At 41.2% G+C, this 18,566-nt stretch overlaps 1 protein-coding gene across 13 annotated transcripts in view; it reads right to left on the reverse strand.

The window, feature by feature from the left end:
• The window catches only part of PDE1C (phosphodiesterase 1C), a 445,397-nt gene that overhangs the window by 241,086 nt on the left and 185,745 nt on the right, over positions 1-18,566 (reverse strand). For 3 of the 13 annotated variants that reach the window (XM_067562465.1, XM_067562464.1, XM_067562473.1), the window contains one exon: positions 14,611-14,637. The exons of the other annotated variants lie outside the window; for them this stretch is intronic. In XM_067562465.1, coding sequence (XP_067418566.1) covers positions 14,611-14,637 — 27 coding nt within the window. The remainder of the gene's footprint in view (positions 1-14,610; positions 14,638-18,566) is intronic. 13 annotated transcript variants of the gene reach the window in all.

Genomic DNA, 18,566 nt, shown 5'->3' on the forward strand with positions numbered 1-18,566 from the left:
TGCTTGATCTCAGCAGTCTAAATACCACAACAACGGGTAAAGACATTTTTGAAGCTGTGTCAAATGCAATTGACAAGATAGGACTTAAATGGGACAAGTTGTGTGGAGTTACAACGGATGGAGCTCCAGCTATGACAGGCGAGCGCAAAGGAATGGCCTCTATGGTGTGTGCCAAGGTGCAGGAGAGCGGAGGTGAGGCAGTTAAAATGCACTGTATCATCCACCAAGAAGCACTCTCTGCCAAGACAGTACAGCTTAGCGATGTGATGAACACTGTTGTGAAAACGGTAAACATAATTCGAGTACGAGCACTCTACCACAGAGAATTTCAAACTTTCTTAACTGACGTTGATGCTGAATATGGGGACCTGCTCTACCATTCAGAAGTGCGCTGGCTAAGTCGCGGCTCCGTGCTTCGGCAGTTTTATTCTCTGAGATCAGAGATCGACCAGTTTTTGAAAGAAAAGGACTGACCTCTTCACGAGCTGAGTGACCCTCTATGGTTGGCAGACCTGGCGTTTTTAGTTGATCTCACTGAACACCTCAACACACTCAACAAAAACCTACAAGGCAAAGACCAACTCGTACCGCAGCTTCACGCACACATGAAAGCATTCTGTGTGAAGCTCCGACTGTTTGAGGCACAGTTGCGCACCTTCAATGTCGCGCACTTCCCCACATTGTCCGAAATCAGATCTGCGTTTCCAAAGGCCGATCTCACTGATAAAAAGAGGAAATATTTGTCTGTGATCACATCTCTCATGACAGAATTTTCTCAGCGCTTCCAAGATTTTTCTACCATTGAGAACGATATCAAGCTGTTCGCGACTCCCTTCATGATAAATGCAAAAGAAGTGGAAGAGAACTTATAGAATTAGAACTTATAGAAATGCAGTGTGATGATTCTCTGAAGAATCAACACCAGCTTCTCTCCTTACCTGACTTCTACCGGAGCTTGGAAGAAGCCAAGTTTCCTCTGATGAGATGCCACGCAAAAAGAATGATGAGTCTGTTCGGCTCAACATACATATGTGAACAAACATTTTCTCTGATGACGCTGAACAAAAGCAGATTGAGAACCAAAATGACCAACGACCATCTCTGTGACGTCCTTCGCATCTCAACCACAAAACTGACTCCGGACCTGCCAGCAATCCTGCAGGCCAAAGCGCAACTTCATTGTTCCCACTGAGCGCAACCGTGTTCCCCTGAGTTCAAAATATATTACACGTTCCATGTGTTATTAAGCCCTATTACTTAATAAATGTAATCATTTTATGTTGATAGCATTTTTAAAACAAATATTAGTTGATCTGTTGACAATCCAAACTTATTTGCATAACAAGCTTGAAATATAGTATATAATTTATTTTATATCCCCACCCCCTCCAGGTCTGTCAAGAAGGACCACCATCCAGAAGCAATCAGAGGCAGCTGTTTTGAGAATGAACTGCCAACCTTTTTTGTTCTAAAAAAAAAATCCCATTCATGAAAAGCAGTGTTGTAGGCTGATTGATTTAGTTTACTTACTTAAATAAACCAGGTGAGGCAATACGTACTTCATCTCAAGTGAGTGGCCCGGCTGTTTGTGTATTTTATCGCATATGGCCCTTGGTGAAAAAAGTTTGGACACCCCTGCCATAGAGTATATGTGCCGGTATAAGGCATGCTGCCAGCCCCACACCCTCTCAGTTCCTTCTTGCCAGTAACTCCAACAGTGGGGTGGGAGGGCCAGTCATGGAATGTACATGAGCAGCACATATCGAAGAACAACTGTTACGGAAGGTTAATAACTGTTTTTATTTCTTCGGGTGCTTGCTCATGTCCATTCCATGCCAGGTAATTCCCAAGGAGTACCCCCAGAAGGGGTTTTGAAGTTCATGAATATGCTGACTGCAACACTGCTCTCTTGAAAGTGGCATCATCATGGGCCTGTTGGGTGATGGCGTAGTGGGATGCAAAGGTATGAACCAACAACCAGGTTGCGGCTCTGCAGATGTCCTGGATTGGTACCTGCGCAAAGCCTGGGCTCATAGAATGAGTAATCATCACAATGGCCGGAAGTGGAACTTTCTCCTCCTCGTAGCAAGTTCGGATACAAACAGTTATCCAGGACAAGCTTCTTTGGGATGACATGGGTTGCCCTTTTATTCCCTCCACTGTTACTACAAAGAGTTGCTTGGATTTGCAGGAGGGTTTAATTCTCTCAATATAAAAGGAGATGGACCACCTAACATCCAATGTATGAAGCTGACGTTCCACATGGATCTTGTGTGGTTTCGGGAAGAAGACAGGTAGAAAAATTACCTGGTTATTATGGAATTGTGACACCACCTTTGGTAAGAAGGCCAGATGAGGGTGCAGTTGGATCTTGTCCTTGAACTCTGTATAAGGAGGTCCCGACTTTGATCTCAGAGACTCTTCTCTGAGTTCTGATCACCACCAGGAAGGTGACCTTCCAGGAGAGAAGATGTAGGGAGCACGATGCTAACGGCTCAAAGGGGGGCCCTGGTGAGCCTCGACAGGACAAGGTTTAAAGTCCCATGGGGCGAGGGGTTGGTTCATGAACTTGAGGATAGAGTCTTTTCAGCTCCTTAAGAAACTGGACCATCATCTTATTGAAGAACACTGATCTGCCATCCACAGGAGGGTGGAAGGCTCAGATGGATGCTAAATGAACCTTAGCAGATGAGAGAACCAGACCTTCACTGCTTTAGGTGGAGTAGATAGTCGAAGACAGACTATGCAGAAGATCGAGATGGAGACAGATTGTGTTTGAAGGCCCACTAAGTGAACTGTTTCCACTTGATGAAGTAGATAGCCCTGGTGGAAGGCTTTTTACTACCTAGTTCGACTACTGTCGAACCTGATCTGAGCAGGCCTGTTCTTCAAGGTTCAGCCACGCAACATCCATGCAGTCAGGTGTAGGGAGGCAAGGTGCAGGTGAAGCAACTGGCCATGGTCTTATGAAATCAAGTCAAGGCAGAGTAGGAGCTGCCACTGAAAGGTCCAGAAGCATGCCAAACAAATGCTGGTGTGGCTATGCTGATGCTGTCAGGATAACCCTTGCCTTGTCCCATTTGATTTTTAGGAGAAATGGATCAGTGGACAGGCATACAGTAGGTGGGTCTGCCCCCAAGAGCAGAAAGGTATCAGAGAAGGAGTCCTTGCTGTGCCAGCACAGTGAGCAGAACTGATGGTATTTCCTGTTAGGCCTGGTGGCAAACAGGTCCACCTGGGGAGGCCCCCACCTCTGGAAGATGACACCGACAATCTCTGGGTGGAGAGACCACTCGTGGTGAGAGGAAAAGGAGCTGCTGAGGTGATCTTCCAGGATGTTTTGGGATCCCAGGAGATATGTCACCTCAAGGTGAATGGCATGTTTCACATAGAAGTCGGGCCTCTTGGCACAAGGTAGAAGATGGAATCCCTCTCTGTTTGTTGATATAAAACATGGATGCGGGGTCGTCTGTTAGGACATGCACACTTTGTCTGCGATCTGGGCAAGGGACACTTGTCAAGCTAAGCATTCTGCCCTGAGTTCCCTGATGTTTATATGTAGAGAGAGTTCCTCTCAGAAACAGAGGCCTGGGTTCTGAGGTGGGATCCCCACCCTAGATCTGATGCGTCCGAGACGAAGACTACCTATGGTGGAGGGGTAACAAAAGGTACCCCCTTCATTACTGATCCTGGGTCTTTCCACCAAGTTAGGGAGTGAAGACCGGAGTCAGGATCTGTGAGTACTGAGTCTAAGTGGTGTCCGCTCGGGGAGTAGACTGACACCAGTCACAAAGGTCTGAGGCACAGCCTTGCGTACTGTACCAGGTAAGTACACGCCACCATGTGCCCCAGTAGTCCGAAGCAGACCCAAGCTGTCATTACTGGTGGACAGTGATCCTGGATATCAAGTCCGACATAGTCCGGAATTGGGCATCCAACAGGGAGTCTCTGGCCTGGGTCGAGTCGAGCACTGCCCTGATTAACTCTATTCTCGGAACCAAGACCAGAGTCGACTTTTGCTCATTCATTAGCAGGCCCAACGCCTGGAAGGTGGCCCAGACTCTCATGATGCTTTGCTATCCCTGGGCCTGTGACCGACCTTTGATCAGCCAGTTGTCAAAGTACAGGTAGAGTTGCATGCCTCAGCACATGAGGAAGGCTGTACTACCACCATGAATTTCATGAAGACTCAAAGAGCTGCTTATAGGCAAAAGTGGACAGCAGTGAATTGGTAGTGGCATTGGCCTTCTACAAACCTGAGAAATCTTTTGTGGCTGCAGAAGATAGAAATGTGAAAATAAGCGTTCTTTTATTTGAGGGCAGTGTACCAGTCTCCTGGATCCAGGGAGGGAATGATGGAGGCCAGGGAGACCATGCAGAACCTCAATTTATTGAGATATCTGTTGAGGAGATTCAGGTCCAAGATGGGCCGTAGGCCACCTTTGGCTTTTGGTATTAGGAAACATCAGGAGTAAAACTCCTTACCTCACTCTGTCCTATCCCCAGCCATCTTGGCTGACAGGGGTCCTTGCAGGCTCAGTGGAATGGGAGAGACAGCATGTCCTTTGCCACTTGGAAAGCCTCCAGGATTGAAGGGGCCAGACGACACCTGGCACCACATCTGCTTCTGAGAATTGGCAGTGGGTCCCGAATTGGACTCGGAGCTCTAGACGGAGTCGGCAGCACCTTCAGTGACTCAGGGGATGACAAATGGCCCGACACGGGGTCTCATTATACTGTCCACTCCACACTTGTCCTTCCTCTGCACCAGCGAGCGCTATGTCTTATGCTTTTTCCTCAGCATCGAATATGGAGAACTCAGCACCAATTCGCACAGGTGTCAAAGTGCTCAGCACCAATTCAGAACAGCTCGGCTCTGAGACTGATCAGAGGGCTGCTTCATGTGAATGGTCTTCAGCTGAATTTCCCTGTCCTTCCTAGTGCAAGGTCTGAAGTCCCTGCAGATCTGGCACTTGTCTTTAACAAGAGTTTCCTCCAGACACTTTAGACATCTAGAGTGTGGGTTACTCACTGGCACTGGCTTTCCACAAGAGGCACACGGCTTGAAGCCAGGGGACCTGGGGTGAAAAGTGTCTCAACAACAGGAACAACTACTCACACTACTATATATACTAAACTAAAAACTATATACACTAACTACAATAACTACAGAAAGAATGAACGGAGAAGAGTCCAAACCATGGGAAAGAAGCCTTGCTACAACAAGAAGGATCATTCCAGTAGCCATCATGGGCTTAAGAAGGAACTGAGAGGGTGCAGGGCCAGCGGTACCCCTTATACCAGCATATATGCACGCGACTCCATAGGACACGATACCCGACCCTACAGACATAACTAAGGGAAAAATCTCTGGCAACAGTACACATGGCACACACACACCTACAACTGAATGGACATAAACACATACTTGAACAAAAATAAGCAATTACCCAAAATTAGGTCTTTAAAGGACTAAATATTTGCATGCTTCCTTGGAACACATCCACTTGAATATCATATTTCCATTTAAAAATGTATTATTATGAGTAACCCTGAAGATTATAACTAAAATATATTCGAGAGAGAGGAAAGAAATTCAGTTTGTTTATTTTGCACATTTGACAGTACTTTCTGTATGGCCAGCATGACTGTTGTGCTTGTGGTGGACAGATCTCAATATAAAAAATGACATTCATAAAATCATTATAACGTCTTTTAATATCAGGTAGTTACAAACTTGTTTGCACCTTTGCTGAATATTAAGATATAGCCACAAGTATGTTGTAGCCAGGATACTTGAAAATAGAGCAATACATATTATGTTTACTATTTATGTTATAAAATGTTCAGGCTGGTTAATGCAGGAGCTTTATGCTTTTATCTCCAAAGGACAAGCATCAGAAAGATAATCCTTTTTAGCTATAAGACCAAGTTTCTTACCCCCTAAGAGTACTACTCAGAACTCAGAAAATCTGCATTTTTAAACTTTACTTTGCTTTAACTTTATACACTTTTAGTTTGTGCTAAGTTTAAAAGATGTATTCGTTATTGAAATTTCTGATTTGTACAAAATATTTAATAGCAAAAAGATTGAAACTCTAAGGAGGTTGCGTCAAGAAAGAAACCGCAAGCGTGTTTTATCTAGACCAGGACGTCTCCCTTTGCATAAAATACTGGATGGTACAAATGTAATCCTTGTCTCAAAAAGGAAACAATGTAAAACAACGTAAAATATTCATGTTTTAGGAAGAGACCTGATTGTGGAAAGGAATGTAGGTGTGTTATAGAGCAATAAATCTAGGAGTAAAGTAAGCCTATGCCAACTCCCTTTTCTTTTCTGCCTGTGTGTTTAAAACTCCAGGAAAAATATGAGTAGCTGGAAATGTTTTAAACTTTTTGTTTATTTCTTAAGTGTGGAATGACAAATCTTTGTGAAATGCATACTTAAGCCAACCCCTGAAGTCATGGAGCCAATAGAATGAATGACAGCAACCAAAACGAATTTAAACAAACCTGAAAGAGGTATGTTTTCCTAATCTCATACAAATAGGAAGAAGAGAGTATTAAAACAACACCAACGTTAGGCAGTTTTCCAACTGGGGGCGTCAAAGATTCATGGGCTGCAGAGCCAGGGAGCCATGGCCTGATCACTTTTAAGCAGTGGTCCCATACTTAATCAGTATGGCTGCTGCAGGTGTGCCACTCCAGCTGTGTGATCAAAACACCACTGAAATTTGACCTGGCACATAGATGAAGGGGCAGCCAGGCCACATCTCAATGAGTGACATGGCTACCGAAAGCATAGGGTCAAAATGCCACTCAAATTTGGCCAAATGGTGTTACAACTCCTAGCGGCACCAGTTTTGTTCTGTGGGTAACAGAGGGGGGAGATTCCCCCATCAAGGGGGACCCAGGGGAGATTAGTGGGGACCAGAAAGGGGTCACTGCTAGGGGGTGAGAGATGGGACAGGAACAGAAATTTCCTTCTCCCACCCCTCAAGAAATGTCTCAGCTGGTGTCACTGATCTGAGGAAACCTCCCCAAGACTTTATAATGGATTGGTGAGAGGAAGCTAACTAAGGAATTAGATTTCAAACTTGTAATGATTTTTTTGGAATATTGAAATTGCAATTGTAACTTAAAATATAAACTCTCTCTTGTTAATCACCAGATGGTTAGACCATGTACTCCTGAAAAGGGGGAAAGGGCTAACCAGAGAAACAGCTGGATTTAACTAAATTTCAAATTCTTAATACTTGTTAACTCATCTGTCTAAAGACAGCTCCTTAAATGGCTTCTTTAAGTAACTGATTTAAATATTTTCTTCAATCTCATAGCATTTAGTTAAGATTGCTTACTTTGCCCATCTATAAAATGACTGGTTATTAATAATAAAAATTCTCTTGCCCATTTATAAACCTTCTTAGTTATCGCAGGATATACTAAGATTGACCCCATGACAATTTTGGGAAATATGACTTTGATCTCAGTTTACTAAGAGAAAAAAGGTGGGCCCATTCTCAGAGGTATAATCTCTGCTAAAAAGTTCTGTACGGAGAGGCATACAGAAGAGACTGTAACTGAAGTAGAGAGTTTATCATTTGTGTCCTGTCATTTGTGCTGTTTTGTTTAATGTTTTCTTTTCCCTTCTTTAATAATAATATAGACATTAATTATTTGTCATTATTTTGTTTGGTTTTAAAAGTGACAATGTGCTAATAAAGTTTGCAGATGACACAAAGTTGGGAGGTATTGCCAATACAGAAAAGGACCAGGATATCATACAAGAAGATCTGGATGACCTTGTAAACTGGAGTAATAGAAATAGGATGAAATTTAATAGTGGAAAGTGCAAGGTCACGCATTTAGGGACTAATAATAAGAATTTTTGCTATAAGCTGGGGACGCATCAGTTGGAAGTGCCAGAGGAGGAGATAGACCTGGGCGTGTTGGCTGATCACAGGATGACTATGAGCTGCCAATGTGATGTGGCTGTGAAAAAAGCTAATGTGGTCCTAGGATGCATCAAGCGAGGTATTTCCAGTAGAGATAGGGAAGTGTTCATACCGTTATACAAGGCGCTGGTGAGACCTCATCTGGAATACTGTGTGCAGTTCTGATGTCCCATGTTTAAGAAAAATTAATTCAAATTGGAATGGGCGCAGAGAAAGGCTACTAGGATGATTTGAGGAATGGAAAACCTGCCTTATGAGAGGAAACTCAAAGAGCTTAGCTTGTTTAACCTAATCAAAAGAAGTCTGAGGGGAGATATGATTGCTCTCTCTAAATACATCAGAGGGATAAATACCAGGGAGGGAGAAGAATAATTTTAAGTTCAGCACCAATGTGGACACAAGAACAAATGGATATAAACTGGCCATCAGGAAGTTTAGACTTGAAATTAGACAAAGGTTTCTAACCATCGGAGGAGTGAAGTCCTGGAACAGCCTTCCAAGGGAGTAGTGGGGGTGAAAAACCTAGCTGGCTTCAAGACTGAGTTTGATAAGTTTATGGAGGGGATGGTATGATGGGACAGCCTAATTTGGCAATTAACTGATCTTTGACAACTAGCGGTAAATATGCCCAATGGCCTGTGATGGGATGGGTTCTGAGTTACTACAGAAAATTCTTTCCAGGTGTCTGGCTGGTGAGTCTTGCCACATGCTCAAGGTTTAGCTGATCACCATATTTAGGGTCGGGAAAGAATTTTCCCCCAAGGCAGATTGGTAGAGGCCCTGGGGGCTTTTCACCTTCCTCTGCAGTATAGGGCCTGTGTCACTTCCTGATGGATTCTCTGTACCTTGAGGTTTTAAAACCATGATTTGAGGACTTCAATAATGCAATCATAGGTTAGGGGTCTATTACGGGAGTAGGTGAGTGAGGTTCTGTGGCCTGCATTGTGCAGGAGGTCAAACCAGATGATCATAATGGTCCCTTCTGACCTTAAAGTCTATGAATCTATGAGTCTATAATCATGGGGTCCCGTAAGATATGTGAAAGAACCCTTGTGATTAAAATAGTGGGAATCACATCTCTGAATTGGCAGTAAGAGAAAAAATTAGTAAGAGCTAGCCTACCATTTCTTGTTTCTGTGGACTAAATATTTTAAAATAAAATTACTTGGCACCCAACAATATAAAAATTACCTCTCTCTACCCTACACGTTGATGGTCATTTTCAGTTCCTGTCTCATGTATTAGTATAATGACACCACTCTTACACACTTCTGTTTGGGGGTGGGTCACAAACATGTTCATTTCCAGAGCTTGCAAAAGTGTGTTTACCAGTAACTGCAGCAGCAAAACTGAAAAAGCATGGATTTGCCTAGAGAAGAGAGGGGAAAGGAATTTGTATTGGGGCTTTCATGCCTGCCAAAGAAACTCTTCTAAACATCAGTAAGGACACAGAAAAAAAAATCCTTGTTAAAATTTGTAAAGGTTTTGTTTGTTTGAACTTTTGGGGCATATAGTTTAAAGGGCATTCTATCAGAAACCTGAAGTTTAAAAAAGTAGGCTTTTTTTTTTTTATTAAGTTGATAGCACCTCTAATGTTTTGCATTTTCTCTTATTACAAAGCCTTTTTTTTTTATTTCACATTTTTTGTAGCTTAGTTACATTTTCTGTCTTATCCTTTTGAATCCTGTGCACAGGGCCAATAAAAGCACTATGCACCACTTAAGTCTCATTTTCAGAGCTTAAGGGGAGTTAAGTGGTGCACAATTCTCATGATGGGCCCATTGTACAGGGGTGCATTTTATCTAAACAGATGATAAATCCAATCAAGCAAGTACCTGCTCAGTGCTTCTGGAAAGGTGCTGTGTGACCTAACTCTCCATCGACTTCCATAGTAATTGAGGGTGCTAAGCACCTCTAAGGAGGTAATTAGCACTTCACAAGATCAGGCTTCATGCAGTTGGGCGATCTGGAGTGTAATTCAATCTCAATAATAGAACAGTCATATCATTTAGATTTTTAAAACTATACAGTAAATGAAAACAACTTGGGATCTGACAGTTCTAGAGAGTTTCTGCCTCTGCGTGAGTTATTTGTTTATCTACCCCATAAAATATCTTATGTAACTATCTAAATATATATCTAGTCTTCACTAACCCAAGGTTAGCTAGGTATGAAGAGGACAGATGGTCTGCATATAAATTAAAAAGACCTGTGTCTCTGATACTTATTCCTGAGCGAATTCTGCGTCACAGATATTTTTTTCGCCACAGAAAATACGTTTGTCAGAGAGGTGTTACAGTTATGCCTTTCTCCCACTAGGGACTGCTATGGCACTAGAACAGGTGGCTCATGTAACAGCCAGCAGCCGACAGAGAGCAGAGGCTGTGTTCTTTACAGCACCCTGCCCGTGGAGTCAGGTGAGGAGGCAAAGAATATGGTGGGCACGGACAGAGCGGGTCACACAGGGCTGAATGGGAATTACATGGGGGGGGTCACATAGATTGGGGTTCAGAAGAGCTGGGGGGGACAGACTGGGGTGGGGCCTGAATGAGAGTGGGGGTGCAGGGCCATTTCCCCGCATGGGGACAGGGAGTGGCTGAGTGGGGGTGCAGTGACACATGAGGATGGGGAGCTAGGGTGTGCAGGGACAAATGGGGGTAGAGGGGCACATGGAGGGCTGGCTGATTAAGGGTGCAGGGACACATGGGGACAGGAGCAGATGTGATTGACTGACTGGGAGAAGCTAGGGGTCAGCCAGGGTCTGCATGGGGGAGGTTCCTCAATTCCCTAACAATCCCTCCCTCTCAGGAAAAAAACAAAACTTTTCCATACTTCAACCACCCACACCCAACAACCCTCCTTCCCAGCAATCACTTCCCTCTCCCTCAGCTCCTCTGTTACCCGCCTCCCGCAAGCCTTTGCGCTGAAGGGTGTGGAAAATACATTTCTCTATAGTAGTTTAAATGAATTATTACTCAACGTTCTCTATTAATATGTCTAGTAAGGAATCTATTTGTCAAAAAACATTTCCTGAATCTTTCTTGTTGTCTGTATTGTTACAGACGTACTTGTTGACAGATATTTTTTCAATAAATTAACAAAACAATTGAAACTGGTGTGATTATATTGTGTTATTTTGACGAAAGTATATAGAATTTTGCAGAATTTTAAAATACTGTGCACAGAATTTTTAATTTTTAGTGCAGAATTTTTTTTTTTTGGCAGAGAATTCCCACAGGAGTAGGTACTGCAGTGACTAATTTACATCACAGCTCACTAGTTCAGGTACTAACTTGACACTATTTAATTTAGTATTGCTTAGACATCTGTGGAACATTCAAATTTATGAAGAAAATTATATCAATCTACATTAGTTGTTAAAGCATTTGACTTACTGTACAGTCAATGCAAGAGACTATATTTGTCATATCCTGTTACAATTTTAGTATGGCTCAGATAATATAGTGATGAGGGCCATATAAATACCCAGGTAGTCGGACAAAGATAGTGTTTTAGATGATTATCTACATTTTGAAAAAAATAATCATGCAAAACACAAATATAAGCTGTTGCTCATTGTATGGTGAATATAGCATTGAATGAGACATGACAACGTTATTAAGGTAATTTAGCAGATTTCACTTGCAGGAGAAACTTATGCATGTTTTTCTAATGAAACCATAACTTACAACACAAAATCCAAAACCAACAAAAATTATGATGATTACAATCCTTTATTTGTAAGGATATATTTCTTTTGTCTGGACTGAACTTCTGAAGCATTCTTGGCCAGTGAATAAACAATTTATTGACGGTGCCTAAAACTTAGTACAAATTGTAAATCAGTGTAGTCTGTGTACAAAATACAGTATATTAGGGTAAAGAGATGCATAACAGTTTCTATCTTGAGGACTTGCTGTGCACACAACAATTTAATAACTCACTTGAAAATTTGTTATACTGTAATATGGGAACTAAAAACAATTCCATTTTGTGAAAAATCTCAAGGTTTTGGTATTTGGTTTCATTCAGTATCAGGATGAAACTGAGACCTTTTGGAATTTTTTGTGAAAAACTGGAGCGAGATTTCGGTAAAATTAGCGTTTTCCAATGAAAAAAGCATCTCATCAAAAATTCCCAACCAGCTGTAAATATTACTTGAATCCATCATATGTAAAGGTCAAAGAGAATAAAATCCAATATGTATTTGCATTCACTGTAAGGCTGCCACAATGTCTCACATCAGCCAAGACAGGCTATAAGGATCCTGCTGCCCTGGGCAAAACAGAAAACCACCACCCTCTATTACTCCCAATATTTTGCTCCATTAGGTGACTTTCTGTCCATAGGATAGAGCAGGCCTCAATGTAAACCAGTCTTTTAGACTTTGAGGTACTGAAAGCAGATATTTCCTCCCAATATTTTAATTGCTGCCAACTATTTATATATCACTATGTAAATAATTAATAATTAACAATAATACTTTCAATAGAGAAGCATGTGCAACAAGATGCAAAAGCAAACAAAAAAGACTATTGCAGCTGTCAACCTTCCGAGTTTGGTGACATTTGGAAACAGAGATCCTTTTGATTATTGTGTGAAAGAAAGAAAGAAAGAAAGAACATGATTAATGAATAGAGGAAGGAAACCAAGGCTAAAGACTGGAATCAAATCATTTCCATATTTTTGGAAACCTACATTCAACCCATAGTTACTACTTTGGGGCTCTAATTGTATTTCTATCCTTCAGCATCATTTCCTATGAGTACCAGAGCATATTCAACTTCTGCATCAGATGGACTTACATAAATTTCCTTTGCAGCGTGATACCTTTATCACGCAGCAGGTGTGGCAAATCCAAGACTGATGCTCAAAGCCAGCTATTGTGCCCTGGTTTCCAGGCTTGCTATAGTACACAGTATTCTGGCTGACATCCATCACTTGCTAGGCAAGGTTATCCTTACTAGATCTTAAATGATTGCTATGCACAGGCACCTGCAATGACCTCTTACCTCCCTGGAGTCAGTACCAATTGTCTCATAACACAAGGCCACAAAGCACATATATCCAGTTGTGGAAATTATGGATTTCACCAGCCAACTGACACTGATACCAGCCCAAGACACAAACTCCACACCAAGCATGCAGAGATAAATCAATAATGGAACAAAATCCCCAAAGACACAAAATCTAACCCCCATTAGTGGTGAGCACGAGGAATAACTGTATATGGATCACCAAATATACGAGCAGATATGCCATAAACACCCTCGCACAGTTCAGTTTCTTGGTTAAGCTGATAAATACATGCATATTGTGCTAACTTCTATGAGCTGGTATTATAATTTACCTCTCTTCTGATACTTACGATGGGAGCTGAAGTACCCCCCCCGCACACAAAAAACCCCCACCACCTGAACACTGATGCCATAGTAACACATATAGAAAAACACACAAATCAGATTTTGTACTCAAATCAATGCAAGCAATACAAAATATGTGCATAGTGATTGTTCACAGCTTCTAGGAAATTATTTTCTGTTCCCTACAAATCATCTCACAGTAGCCAAACACCACTCGCTATAGGCATATCCATAACTATATAATTAGCTAGCAGATCAAACCAGCCAGCAGCTAGGGAAACATGAGAGAAATACAGCTCAGCTGAGACAAACAAACAGCGCAGGTTCTAGTATTGGGGCATCAGTCCAGTCAGAAACATACATTTACCTTCATTCCAATTCTCTACAACATTCAAAGCTGTTTATTTAACACGGTAGCTCTTCCAGACGGCACATCCATGCACAGCAGCTGTTCCAGTGTCCCACAATGTGCAGTGTACAAATGCACAATCCAACACAGATCTCCAAAGCAGCAGCAGAACCTCATTGGAATGGCCTGTCAGTCACAACACAGCACGGAGAGGCACATTCAGAAGTACTTTCAAGGCTCAAACCTTCATGGTGCAAAGTGCCCTCAACTCCCACTGATGTCAATGGGAATGAAGGGTGCCCATCACTTTGCAGGATTAAGCCCCTAATTAATAATCTGATACAGCAATTTACAGTGTCCCAACCTAAAACTCTGACCTAGAGTCCTCTTCAAAGCACACAATCTGAAAGCAAACAAGTGAAAACAAAAACTATGCTCCCTAGAGAGCAATGAATCAGAGAACCACTACTAGGCTTCCTTACTGCAAGGATGCAGTAAGACAACTAGATCTTTTGGCAGTAATAGGATCTGTTTCTCAACAGGATCTCAGTCTTCCTTTGGTCTCCTGCGAAGGCCCATGTCATCAGCAAGGCTAAAGGCCCACAATCGATTTTTTATTACTGCATGTGTACTGATAAAAGTAAGAACTGGCAGATCTTGCAGAAAACACTGAGAAAATTTGTTAGGGCTAAAACCCTCAAAACCAAATCCTTCAGCTGTTACTCAGACAAAATTCCCAGTAATGCCAGTGGGAATTTTGGGTAATAAATTCAGGATGGTGCCCCAAAAAGGGCAGCTGTCTGTGACATTGATTCCCATGATGAACAAAACCACTAAGTTAAATACATTAAAAACCAATAATTAAAGGAAATTCTTTCTTCAAACTGTTTAAGGGTCAGTCGACTTACAAACACCTTCCAATACTTTTGTGACTTACTCTTACCTCTGTGATGTTTTCTTGTATTTTCTCCTGCAGGAAAAACATAAATAAAAGTAAGATAAGGAGGCCAGACCTTTGAAAAAACCCAAAAGAATGGGCCAGTACTGCCAAATCAGAAGCATTCAAGTATCAGAAGTTAAGGCACAGTAATCTCTGCAATGAGGAAGCTCCAAATCTAATAACCCTTTTTCTTACCAGAGTTGTTCTGTTGAAAGAAATCTTATATAGCTGTGATTTCAATGAGAAATAAGAGCCCAGTTCCACTTAAACTGATGTCAATGGTGGTTTGGGTTTTTTGCCATTTAACTTCAGTTGAAGCAGGAGCAGGCATTTCCTCCAGGTTAGCACAGTGCCTAGCACAGTGGGGCACTGATCCTGATTAGATCCTTTGTGCATTACAATAACATAAATAATTACATAATGCAATCTTTGTAACCTGAATACGTTACTAACATGAACATGTCTGAATGTGGAATGTGATAAGCTGTGGAACATTGACATGCTATTGCTAAAATTGAAACTGAAGAAGGGACCTCATTTTGCATTGCTCAGGTCATATTGCTGAACACCCATTCTAACAATGAAATGAGTGAGACCAACCTTCCATCTCTCACACCATTTCAAGTGGAAAACTGAGAGAGCATGTCAGACAGGCCCAGAATAACAAAGTAAAAGGTATTATGTCCTGTCAGATATTTTCAGATAATGAACAATATTGGACTAATTAAACTTCTGGATATTTAGTTTTAAGAGTTTGAAAATATTTAGTTTAGACGTTCCTGGGTGCGGATTCACTTGTTAGAATCCTCACACACAAGAGTTGAACAACAAAACAGTCACAAACAGTAACATCAAGAGTTAGTGGGCTATGGTCTACTGACATTCACAAAACTGTGATATACAAACTAAAAGGTTCAAAGTCAGCTGGCATTATCTAGTGCTTGAGCACTAATTTTAATTAGAGCTGGGCACAGAATGGAATTTCTGTTTCATGGAGGCTTTTGAGATTACAAAGTTTGTTTTCATTCCAATTCACAATAGCTACCCAAAGTTTCAAAATTTTCTGTGAAAGAAAATTTTTAAAAATTCAGTTCAGATCAACTGAAACATTTAATTTAATATAATTTTTATTTTATAAGACAATTTTTAAAAATTCTAATTGAAAAGTCATTTCAAAAGGAAAAATAAATCAAAACAGTTTATTCAGAAAATGTTGAAATAGGATCAACACTATCAGAATTTCCCCCGCCCTTTTACTTCACAACGATTTTTAAACAAAATTACATGATTTCATAAAGCATTTTGATTTCAACTACATTTTCCAACATAAAACTCTTCCTTCAAAGTTTTCCAGCCAGCTCTAATTTTAATGTCTCTTTAGCAGAGATGGACCTACATTATGGTGCAGCTTGCATTTGACTCACATTTCACTCTTGTAATCACTTGTAGATTTCTATCATTAAAAAAGATTCACACAGCACTTTTTTCATCTGAGATCAGTATATTGCACTAGAACAGTGGTTTTCAACCGGTGTGGTCCACAGACCCCTGGGGGTCTGCAGACTATGTCTAAGATTTTCAAAGGGATCCACATATCCATTTGAAATTTTTTAGAGATCCACAAATGAAAAATAGTTGAAAACCACTGCACTAGAAAACCTTGCAGTCTCATAGGTAACGGTGTTAGGAAAGGGAAGATTGCTTGATCTTCAAAGAACATTATTCTTTATTGGTGTTGTAATTTCCACACCTGCACTCCCATTACAGTCACTTTACATATGCAAACCAAGTTACTGATTTTGTTTATAGACATATAATTTGCATATTATGGTTGAAAACAATGTAGCTAAAGGAACAGCTGTTTACAGACTCTGTATCACTAATGCATGCCTGCCTTTGTTTTAAAAGGGGAAAAAAAAACAGTGTGCCACCAACAGCTGCAGCCATATAGCAATAAATTTACGGCATGCCCAGATTTCTATCCCGAGTTACAAAAACAAAATCTGTTGCTGCTGATTATGAGAGCTGCTGGGGAAGGAGTTGACACTTTGAAGCTTAAATTTTAAAAAACAGCCTCTAATATGCCATCACAAATGAGAATATTTAGACATCTACCTGTTTGCACTTGCCTTCCCTCCTCCTATCCCCTGCCACCCAAGATCAGGTAATTGGGACACACAATAGTACAAGTGATAAATTAGAAACTGATTTAAGACTCCTTTGAAAATATTGCCAGAATCCACTATTGACTAGAATCATCAATATTCATGTGAGTTTACACACTGAAAAACTACCTTGAGTTAGCAAGCAGAAATGGTCAGAAATGAACAGCAGCTCCCTCTGCAGTCATCTTGTTTGCCTACAGGTTTCCCCAGTGGTTTTAGGGAAGGGTGTGACAGGCTACCAAATTAATCTCATTACAGGAGGAATCTGATCTGAAAGGAGAATGTTGAAACTAGATTCCATTGTGGGATCGGGGCAAACCTTGTAACAGATAGATATTCAGTGCAAACATACAAGAATCTACCTTTCTACAAACAAAGGTAGTCAGAATGATAGTGGGCTAGTGAAGGCAGTAGTGACTGATGCTGCATTTTTTCTTGTTGGATATCTAATGATGAAGACCTATGATGTGGTTCAGGTGCACTGCTAGATCTGGGTTAATAAGGAGCTGACTCGAATTCAGCTGCCCTTCCTCTTTCACAGATGCTCTGGTGGAAGGATATAAGGATTCTATTCAGCTAGTGTTGGAATGCACTTAACTTATGTTAAAGAACATATTAACAGAAACTAGGAATTTTTTTCATACTGAATGAAATTAAGACCCATAATCAATGGGCCCTGTATTGCTTTTATTTAAACCAGTGTAAGTCAGGAGTAACTCAGCCAAAGTCAATGTGGTTACAGAAGCCCCAGAGCAGTGCAAGGGCAGACGCAGTCACAATACTTGAAGCTGCCAATGGAAAAGGGTGATTCATCTGTAGAAAGATTATATCAGAGCAGAACAAAATGGGGTGTGGCTATAATAAAGCCTCTGAAGCAAATGAGATAAAGTCAGCTGAGCCAGTTGCTTCACTATCCACATCTCTGAACAGATAAGGCGAATTCCATCCCGAGGCAACACAGAAGCAAAATGAAAGGCTCTTTACAAATGAGAGTCCAAGGACAGAACAGGCATTTTGGATGATTTACCCTCTCATAAGTGATTGTTTTTTCTATTCCAAATCATGGTTTAGGCCCCTTGTTCGTATTCCTACATTGCACTGTCCATCCTGTATCTATGCTGCAGATAAAGAGACTTCAGTCTCCAGCTATGGCAATGCAGCACCTTTTCGTGGCTCTTATGTCACCTGTATAATTCTCACTATTCAGGTATAATAAAACAAACATACCGATCACTGGTTTGCACACCTCACCAAGCGTTATTGATCAGCAGGCTATTACAGTATGCTATATTAAGAACATACAAAGTGTTTCAGGCTTGGACTTGAGTGAAAATCCATGACTCCCTAAACTGTATTGAATAGTATTTCACTGGCACAGAGACAGTGTAAGAAACCTAACATCCACAGAACATTCATTTTAAAGGTGTTCTGCAGGCACAGTGATATAAAGTTTTTGTAAACCCACAAATCTGTCTTGTCAAGTCTCACAATGGTGGTTACAAAGGCTATCATGCACAGCCTTCATCTCAACAGAGAACTTCATGAAGTTCACCAAAAGGTTTCTCTAGTACTGTTCTAAAGGAAGAGGATTAGTAGACAGAGTTTAGTTATAGCAGTATTTATTTGTTGGGATCCTAGATTCCCAAAACACTTTTCCTGCAGATAAAACATGGATTATTTTCAGCAGGAGTAACCTGTACTGCCTACCATAATGTACCATCAAGTTGAAATGTGTCTCAGCACTTTGCTCCCTTGTGGTTGGCCTAATCGGTGTAAATCCTAACACTGCTGTAG

Source organism: Emydura macquarii, unplaced genomic scaffold (genome assembly GCF_026122565.2).
Source record: "Emydura macquarii macquarii isolate MOO-44397 ecotype Brisbane River unplaced genomic scaffold, CSIRO-AGI_Emac_v2 contig_2432, whole genome shotgun sequence".
In the NCBI taxonomy this organism is placed as follows: domain Eukaryota; kingdom Metazoa; phylum Chordata; order Testudines; family Chelidae; genus Emydura; species Emydura macquarii.